Source organism: Nansenia antarctica, assembly GCF_963989245.1.
Source record: "Nansenia antarctica genome assembly, chromosome: 2".
In the NCBI taxonomy this organism is placed as follows: Eukaryota; Metazoa; Chordata; class Actinopteri; order Argentiniformes; family Microstomatidae; genus Nansenia; species Nansenia antarctica.
This window is the reverse complement of record NC_137675.1, coordinates 65262073-65272082: the sequence shown is the minus strand read 5'-3', so window position 1 is coordinate 65272082 and position 10010 is coordinate 65262073. Positions and strand designations below refer to the sequence as shown.

The following is a 10010-nucleotide window of genomic DNA, read 5'->3' as shown; positions in this document are numbered from 1 at the left end:
AGTTAAGGTGTAACCTGAAGAGATGGGTCTTCAGTCTCCGACGGAAGATGGGTAGTGACAGCCGTGGGAAGCTTCAAGACCTCTGACCATCAACACAGGAGCCCTCCAAGACTGTGTACTAAGCCCCCTCCTCTACTCCCTGTACACCCACGACTGCGTGGCCACTCACAGCTCCAACATGGTGATCAAGTTCGCCAACGACACGACAGTGATTGGCCTGATCACTGACAGGGACGAGACAGCCTACAGAAGTGAGGTCGACCACCTGGCTCAGTACGGCCAGGTCAATAACCTTGCTCTCAACGCCGTCATGACCAAAGAGCTGGTGGTGGACTTCAGGAAGAAGAGTCAGGCTCAAGACCCCATCACCATCAACGGGTCTGCTGTGGAGAGGGTCAACAGCATCAAGTTCCTGGGGGTTCACATCACCAACAACCTCCCCTGGGATGAACACAACATCCAGCAACGTCGCCTCTTCCATCTCAGGTGGCTGAAAAAGTTTGGCTTAGGGCCTAAGACCTAAGGGTCCTTCTTCAGAGGTACAACCAAGAGCATCTTGACAGGATGCTCTTCTGCCTGCACTGTCCAAAACAGCTGAAAAGATCAGCGGATGTAAGATCTTGACCTACAAGGACCTACATGGACCGGTGTGTCAGGAGGCCCTCATGATTATTAGGGACCCCAGCCACCCCAAATCAGAAACTGATCAAGCTCCTGCCATCGGGGAAACAGTACCGAAGCCTCAAGGCTAAAACCCAGAGGTTGACAAACAGCTATTTGCCCCAAGCAATCAGACTCCAGGAGAAATACACTGTAAGAATACAAAAGACACCCCCCAACCAACCCCACGCACACTACAAAAATGATCATATTACAGTATTATAACTACTGCACACTGGAGTACTTGTATACCATTGGAATAATGTACTGCTATACTGTATTGTACGTATTATATTGCATTTCATATCATCATACTCCACACAGCATTTTTTTTTGCACTATTGAAGCCACTATAAAATACATCACTTTATTACTTTATGTATGTTACTTTTTAAGTAACTTACGTTACTTATTATAATTGTGTTATTATTTTGTTTTTTGTATCTGAATGCTGCAATGTCAGTGGTGAGGAACTAAAGCCAAAGAATGTTACACTTGTGTACAGTAAGATGCGATTCTGATTCTGATTCTGAACACTTTATTAGGAACACCTGTACACCTCATTCATTCAGGTGGTGTAATGGTGTGGGGAATGTTTTCTTGGCACACTTTGGGCCTGTTAATCCCAATCAATCATCGCTTGAATGCCACAGCCTATTTGAGTATTGTTGCTGATCATGTGCATCCCTTCATGGCCACAATGTCTGGTGAATTGATGATTCACTTGCTTAGTCAAATGTAGCGATTGTAAGTCGCTTTGGAATAAGGCGTCTGCTAAAGGCCAAAAATGTATATGTAAAATGTAAAATGTAACAATGTACTCATCTTGTAACGTCTACTTCCAGCATGATAATGCACCATGTCACAAAGTGAAAGTCATCTCCAACTGGTTTCATGAACATGACAATGAGTTCAGTGTTCTTCAGTGGTCTTCCTAGTCATTGGATCTGAATCCAATAGAACACCTTTGGGATGTGACAGAACGGTAGAGCTGAGGTGGAAGAGTGGAGTGAACGGGCAGGTGTTTGGGGGCTGACCATTGCTTGCATCTAAGAAGGGGCTGTTCCCTTTGATAGGCGAGCACCAGGGTCTTGAATATGATGCGAGCTGCTACTGGGAGCCATTGAAGGGAGGTTGAACACCAGATGGACGGCAGCATTCTGAATGAGCTGCAGAGGTCTGATGGCGGAAGCGGGGATCCCGGCCAGGAGTGCGTTGCAGTAGTCAAGGCGGGAGATGTGTCTGGACCAAGACCTGTGCTGCTTCTCTGGTGAGGAATGGACGTATCCTTCTGATGTTGTAGAGGCAGAATCTGCAGGAGCGTGCTGTCGCTGTGATGTTCGCCACACAGGATAAGTGGTTGTCGAGGATTACCCCAAGGTTCTTGGCTGTCTGGGAGGAGGTCACCGTAGAGATCTCTACTGTCATGGATAGTCTTCGAGAGGGCAGGCTTTTCCAGGGAGGAAGAGTAGCTCACTCTTGTTAAGGTTGAGCTTGAGGTGGTGGGCTGACATCCAAGCAGAAATGTATGCAAAACACGCAGAGACACATGTTGCCAACTGTGAGTCAGAGGGGAAGAAAGACAGGAAGAGTTGAGTGTCATCTGTGTAGCAGTGGTAGGAGAAACTATGTGAGGAAATTACAGAGCCAAGAGATTTGGTATAGAGGGAGAACAGTAAGGGCCCTAGGACAGAGCCCTGAGGGACCCTAGTGGTGAGGGCAGGAAGGATGCAAATCAGGAGAGTGCAGAGCCAGAGATGCCCAGTTCTGAGAGGGTGGAGAGAAGGATTGGGTGGTTTACTGTGTCGAAGGCAACAGACAGGTCCAGGAGAATGAGAACAGAGGAGAGGGAGGAAGCTCGAGCAGAGTGGAGGGCCTTTCTGACTGCGAGGAGAGCAGTCTCAGTAGAGTGCCCAGCCTTAAAGCCAGATTGGTGAGGTTGTTCTGAAGGAGATAGTGAGACAGTTGAATAGATACGGGTTGATTAGATACAGTTGATTAGTTCACAGGTTTTAGATAAGAAGGAGAGAAGGGATACCTGTCTGTAGTTGTGGACAGATGACGGGCAAGAGTTGGTTTCTTGAGAAGAGGCTTGACTCTGGCTGTCTTAAAGGCAACCAGATCAGATCCTGTGGATAGAGTTGATTTCGGTGGTAAGAAAAAGATGGAGGTCTTTGGAAATGGATTGCAGAAGATAGCAGGGGATAGGATCGAGAGGGTAGGTGGTTGCTTGCTTAGATGTGATCAGTTTAAGAATATCATCAGGGGAGAGGGGGGAGAGAGCTGATAAGCCAGAGTGTAGCGCAGTGGGTTTGGGAGGGGTGGTAGCAGTGGATTTGGGAGGGGTGGTAGCAGTGGGTTTGGGAGGGGTGGTAGCAGTGGATTTGGGAGGGGTGGTAGCAGTGGGTTTGGGAGGGGTGGTAGCAGTGTTGGCGAGAGGTGGAGAGAAGGAACTGCTATTAATGTCATCAACCTTCTTCTTCTTTGGGAGGGGGGGGTTGAGGAGTGTGGAAAATGTGGAGAACAATTTCCTTGGGTTAAAGGCAGAGGGCAAAGGGAGGTCTTACCCAGTAGGAGTATAGTGTTCCTAGTAATAAAGTGTTCAGTGAGTGTAAACTCAACCAGTGAGAGACTGATTGTGTAAAAGGCTGAGACATGCGGTCCTTAGATGGTGCATTAACAGTAATGATTAAAGAGTCATCTGTCATCCACCCCCTTCAGAGAGCCCCGTGACAACCATGGAGGATAGTACTGTCTCCCCACGAGGGCCAGGAGTGTTTTCACTTGGGACAAGTCACCTCTCACCTGGGAGTCACGCAGATGAGGTCGATATTGCCCACGGAATGATCATAAATCAAATATGTCATGGCAATACCATAAATGGTTAACAATACCACAAACCGTACTCTAGAAAATGAAGTACAGAATGAAGGAGATCTGTAGTCTTGTCTATATAAACACAAGGTTTGTCAGAATGGACCTCTCGAATCAGATGTTCAACAGGCTTAAGAGCTCTAAAGCAAGTCACTCATGTACTGTAACCTCATTGCTGTTGAGTGAACATGCAGTGTCTTCACTCCAGCCGCAAGCCAGAGAGACAGAGTCAGTGCAACAGGTCAGCTATGTGGCATGGAGGTTTATCAGGACTGGGAAAGCCAAGAATGATGGATAACTCTTCATGGTAGATAGTGCACACTCAAACAGAACCACATACCCACAATCACACAAACACTGAGCTGGGCTAAGAGTCAAGAATATGCAGCCTCCAGGGAAGCAATGTTGAGCTTGTAAAACTTTGCAAAACCTCCTAGGTATCTCCGTGTGTCTGTACAGTACATTTTTTATTTATTTTTTATTTTTATGAAGTGTCTTTATTGGGTTACCAATACACATTTCTAAAGGTATGGATTTGTTTCAATAGTTATATTTTAGGAGATGTTGAATATGTCTGATATTGTGCAATTGGGTGTGTGCATTGTGCCCCAATGGAAACTGTCCATCACTCCTGTTTGTGCTGATACTGTCCAGAAACTCCACTGTTTGAAAGAGTTGGAGAGCAGAGTGAGAACTGGGGGTGTTATGTGAAACAGAGAGACTATTAAACATCCAAGACACTTAGGTTTTGTGAGAATGAGACACCACTTGCTGAATAGTAGTGGTAAAGCTATTCCCGAACGAAACTGGCACGCAGACACGGACACATTGGACAGATTGTATTTTATTTGTAACAGGGTGTTAGTTCATGAACCCATTTGACCTGGCTTGTTTCCATCATTTTGAACATCTTTTTGAAGACCTTCTTTGGACAGTCCACAGTGCATAAATCATGCATGGAGTTCTAGTCTTGCCATCGACAATGTGAAGAACGCATCTTTTCTACCCCACTTCAGCTTGCAAATTGTACTCAAACAATACAAAAAATATATTATCTTTGAATAACTATAAATAGTAGTTAATAAATAGTTATTTCATAACTATGAAATACTTTCTCTGACTGGTACGAAACATGATATCCTTTTGTTTAAATCTCTACGTATGATCAAAAGCTTTGATGATCCACTGACACATCATGCACCCAGAAAACACACTATTCAACCATATCACACAGACACACTTGTAACCTTTCACAGCATGGCTGATCAGTGTTTCACTGCCCCCTAGAGGGCATGACTAGACAAGGCAGTAGGGATAGTCAGAAATGGAGTTGGCTCATCAAAGAAGGACAGGATTTACTTTATTCCTGACAGATATAATGTCAATTTTTTCTATGGGAAGAACCACCATTGCATAGTTGTAGTAACAGAAACGATTCAATCCAATACTGGCAGTGACTGCCATCTGCTTCTTTAGCTCACAAGACTGACAATGATGATTATTATGTCAATAAAACAGACACAGCAATGTACATGAAATAAGAGATGTACATGATTCAACATGATGATGTCATGAGACATGATGATGTACATGATTTCAACACACCACATGATTTTTCTCAGATGTGGCATGCCATGGTGCAGGGAGTGTAGAAGGGGGGATAAATATGGAAATATGACATGAGTGAACCGGGATAAGATCCAAAATTAACACATACCTCAGGGAGAATAGGCATAATTCACTGTTCCACATCACAACATAGGTTATGGCAGTCCAGTTAACCAAGACAAATACTCCCTCAGTATGAAATGTGACTGGTAGGACATGAAAATCAAGTGCTGCTTCAGTCTAGTCCACAAGACACTTGCACGTCCTTAAGCATCCCAATGGTCAAACAGATGTCTTTTACTCTTGCTGGTGGTTTGTGAATAAAATGGGTTGCTGAGAATTCACGCATTGTCTTGAGCCTCTCTGACCAGACAGCTGTCCTGAGGTCCAGCTGTGCTGTAGTGGGATGGTGGAGGTATACACGTAGCTGGGTAGTGGAGTAGGGTGGGATGGTTACCTGCTCACTGTCACCACACTAGTCTCAAACTCCTCACAGAGGACAGGGACAGTGTGAAGGGGCATGGGCCAGGCCATGGGTGCTGACAGAGGTCAAAGTCATAGGCCCCTCTCAAGTGATGACCACAACACCAAAGTACTTTCTCAGCTGCTCCAGGAATATAAAGGTTAGGACTGTGTGAGGCATAAGGCGGATGCCCGCTGGAACAAGACCCTGTCAAGAGACCAGAAGGTTACAAGTAAAGACAAGGTTGTTTATAAATACCGTACATAGCTAGGTGATGAATGATGGTTGTGCTTTTGCCAGGGCCTATTTTATTTGAGACAACATGGTCGTTTTGATGATAAAGGACCTTGTAGAATGCCTTGGGGCCCAGTTTAGCAGTTTCTGTCAGACAGTGAAGCACCCCCTGAAACAAAGAAACAGAATCTAAGACGTCTCCTCCTATTTCCAGTTCCCTCCCTGGCCCCATCAACATCTTTGTCAGAGCAAAGACAGGCAGACTGACAGATGGAACCTCCAAGGAATCCATAATACACAGTGACAATATCAGAATAGAAAGATAATGGCATTCCCAAAATGGGGAGGTTAGAGAACTAAAAGAAGTGTCACAAGAGTTCAGTGTCAACACCGTCCCTACATACAAACTCACACTCACCCAGGCCAGAGCAAGGCTGAAATATATATATATATATACAGTATATATTTTTAATAATTCGAAATAATTGGTTATAATAATCATCCGAAATAATTGGTTATAATAATTATAATAATCATTATAATAATAATAATCTGTGCTTGATTGATTGTTCTGCCTGGAACAATGGAACCGTTGTCTCAAAAGTGCAAACCCTTCTTATACAGTATATGGCACTCTAAGTAATTTAAACTAATGATCCAGATCTGCACTCACCCCATATTCCCCATTAGAGTTCATCAACCTAGTTTTCATAACATCCAGCGGTTGGCACAGGATGGTGGCACAGCCTCCCTACACAGAGACGGAGGGTAATTACACACCAATGTTTTACGCTTTTGGAAGAGACCTCTTTGTTTCCTGAAGTCTGACAGCAATGTGCTTGGTCATGGTCAATGTAACACAGAACACTCACTGCAATCAGGCTGGCCAGGAAGTGGGTGAGAATATTATCAGTCATGGCCCCAGTACCCAGAACCAGCTGCTTGGACTGGTCATAACAGGCCAGCTGGGGAAATTAAACGTTTACAGGTATTATATGAAAAATAAGATAACATTTAGACTAGGCCTAGGGAATATATCAATTGTGTCTGATTACGTTTTGTACACAGACACACACCTGTCCAATAGTGACCAGTGATCCTCTAGAAGACGCCATCGTAGCCCCAGAGAACAGCTTTCTCATTCCCTCTGTAAAGAAAAATAGTGAAATGGACGCAACCGTTCTGCAAATTAAGTCTTGCCCAAACCCAATTGACCGCCTTAAATCTTACCCTCTTTCCAAACCCGAAACAGTCCATCTAGTGCATGGGCGTAGCTGGTAGAGACAAACAACGCATTCATGAAAATCATATCTGCATCAATGATGACCCCATAGACAAAAGGTGTAAGCAAACACATTCTCTTACAACAGGGAACTCACAGATACTCACTTTCTCCTAAGCTCTAATGGCAACTTGACATCATTCTGCATTCTGGATGGAAGAAACAAAGAACAGATTAGATTGCATGGCAGCTCTGACACCTAGTGGACAAATCCAACACTGGACAACTGAAACATGATTTCAAGCGTTAATAAAATATTATTGTCTTTTCTCTACTTAATTGTACTCACCTAACATTAACCATGTCTGCTGGGGTCCCAATAAATCCACCTGCAAATCCTATGGATAGACGGATACAAACAGGAAGAAACACTGAGACCTTAACAAGCAATCATCTGGTTGTTAGACAAGCCATTTCAGTCCTCTGTGGTGATGCATACCTCCAAAGGCACTCAGGAGGACCTTCTGGTAAAAGGGCATTGGTCCTTTGTTCCGGCTACCCATCATGTCCCTCACAGTCTCATAGATAGCAAAGCGGGACAGAGAGTACGTCATCTGGGAGAGAGATGCCACCAATATAGTTTGAATAATGACGTACGTGTGTGTGTGTGTGTGTGTGTGTGTGTGTGTGTGTGTGTGTGTGTGTGTGTGTGTGTGTAACACCCACCTGCCTGCAGAGGGATGCACTGAGGCCATTGTAGAGGGCTAACACACCCTCTCGCTTCACAACACTTTTGGCCATCCCTATCATCTTCATCCTCACCTCCTGCTGGGTCTGTAAGTGCACCTGTGGAGGCCCAGAAAACAACAGCACAGACACTTAACACCAGCCAGAGATACAGCACAGGAGTAATGAGATCTGAGTTACACCATCAATGTAGGTAAAAAAATAAAAAATAAAGAGAGTTAATTTCCTATAATGTGAATCACGAAAAACACTGTATACAGCCATTACTTTTACTGGAGCAAATACCTAATTTCATACTATAATGACAATAACGCAACAACTATCACACACGGTGCACCCACAAATCAGTCCCATATCCATGCTTTCAGTGCATACACATTCAATTGACAATTGTCTTAAAGTGATGGGCCGAGTACTGTTTGTCCACTATGACTTTGTCCTACATACATGTCTAAAGAAACAACCACAAGGCTGAGCCCGTTTGAAAACATCTACAACCATTATACTAGTCTAACCCAAAGCTTGAGTCTATTTATAGTTGACAACTGGAGGTGATTATGTCATACAGTTCCCCCTCCCCCAACACACACACACACACACACACACACACACACACACACACACACACACACACACACACACACACACACAACTGAAGTGAGTTGTATTTGTCACTGTGTGCAGCATTACTATCCAATGGGAAAGATGTTAAGACTTTAATTGATTAAAACAGACACAAATAATTAGAGGGCTTGAAATAACTTCCTCTATTTATTTACTTGAATTGGTATAAGGCAAGCCTCTGCACCGGTCATTAGCATACCATGGATGACCTATTATTTGTTGTGGTATATTCAACTCAATACCTCTAATTTACAATTTGGTCAAATACCTACAAAAACACAATATGAAACAATAACAGTGTCTGCACTTCGTGAGTTTAGAATTATAAGGTTCTATCTCCGTTTAGGGCAGTTCAGAGATATTGAGCGTCAAAGTTTTTACATTCCATTATGTTTTGTGAGATGGAACCTTTGTATTTTATGAATTACTAACTCAAAAATGTCAACATTTGAAAAATAACACCACACAGGCATTAATAGACACCTAATGGATCAGATTATGTAAAAAAACTCAATTTTGACCAAAAATGGAGATAGAACCTTATAATTCTAACGTCACGACTTGACATTGACAATCATGGCACACTTCATTCAGCGCATGCTTCTTCTGCGCTTTAAGGGCGCATGCACGGTGGCAGGGGAAGCATGCCGTCCAGTCGGACCGTGCGTAATGTTCACGTCTTGGATCAAGTCAGCGGCCCTGTCAATTCTCCAGCCATATCTGTAACAAATCACATCCAACACTATTTACAATACCGTTACCTTGATCAGATCCAGAGGGTGAGTCAAACAAGCAGCGGCACTGGAGGACAGTCCACCGAAATACCAGCGCGAAATTCGCTTCTCCGTCATGTTACAAAGTGTGTCGTTCAACCAAGACGAGGGAATTCCGTTTCGTCTGTCGGTGCGTTTCCACTGAACTCAGGGACAGACGTGAATCTGACCTCATAGCCCGGTCATAACTCCTCGATTGAATTGCGTCGCTTAGTTAATCTCAACCGCTCTTGATGATTGGTGGTGGTGAAGTAAGTCGTCGGGTTCTGCAGTTCACCGGCATTTCATAAAAAGCGCATAGGTCGATTAGAAAACAGCAAAGTAAGTTGCAATTGTTTGAAACCTGTAGTACTAGACAAGTCTGTATACCGGACTGGGACACATGCTTCCAATGCCGCTTTTCGCAGCTCTGGTACGCGAAAGAAAATTGATGCGCTCGTGGTGGCGTGCGTGAGTGGCGTGCGCGGATGTATTGCTGTAAGCAATAATAAGGCAATCCATGGAGTACGCCGGGTGAAAAAAACCAACGTGCTCAATATTCGTAAATGGAGTCAATGGAATTGTTACATTGACTCCATTCACTTATCTTTTTTTTTTTTTTAAAGTTTGTCTAATTTGTTTGGCCTATTTAATCAGGTATACGTATTATGTATGACAGCTAGGTAATTTCGTGTTCGATGTCAATTAAAGTTATAATTAATTATAACTGCGTATACCGGTACTAGGCTTTACGCGTGATCAGAAGTGCTTTAACGTTTGGAAGAATGTTCTGTCCACGAGGTCCAGGCTGGTCAGGCGTCTGTCA

At 43.9% G+C, this 10010-nt stretch overlaps 1 protein-coding gene across 1 annotated transcript; it reads right to left on the bottom strand.

Moving 5' to 3' along the window:
• Positions 1 to 5710: 5710 nt before the first annotated feature.
• Positions 5711 to 9283, bottom strand: LOC308151395 (mitochondrial dicarboxylate carrier-like; the record flags this gene model as incomplete). The annotated part of the gene is made up of 11 exons (XM_080524257.1): positions 5711 to 5812; positions 5952 to 6008; positions 6513 to 6590; positions 6712 to 6804; positions 6916 to 6986; positions 7070 to 7113; positions 7229 to 7270; positions 7411 to 7459; positions 7561 to 7675; positions 7788 to 7907; positions 9194 to 9283. 11 exons carry the CDS (start codon positions 9281 to 9283, stop codon positions 5711 to 5713), a joined length of 861 nt encoding a protein of 286 aa, XP_080380383.1.
• Positions 9284 to 10010: the final 727 nt, after the last annotated feature.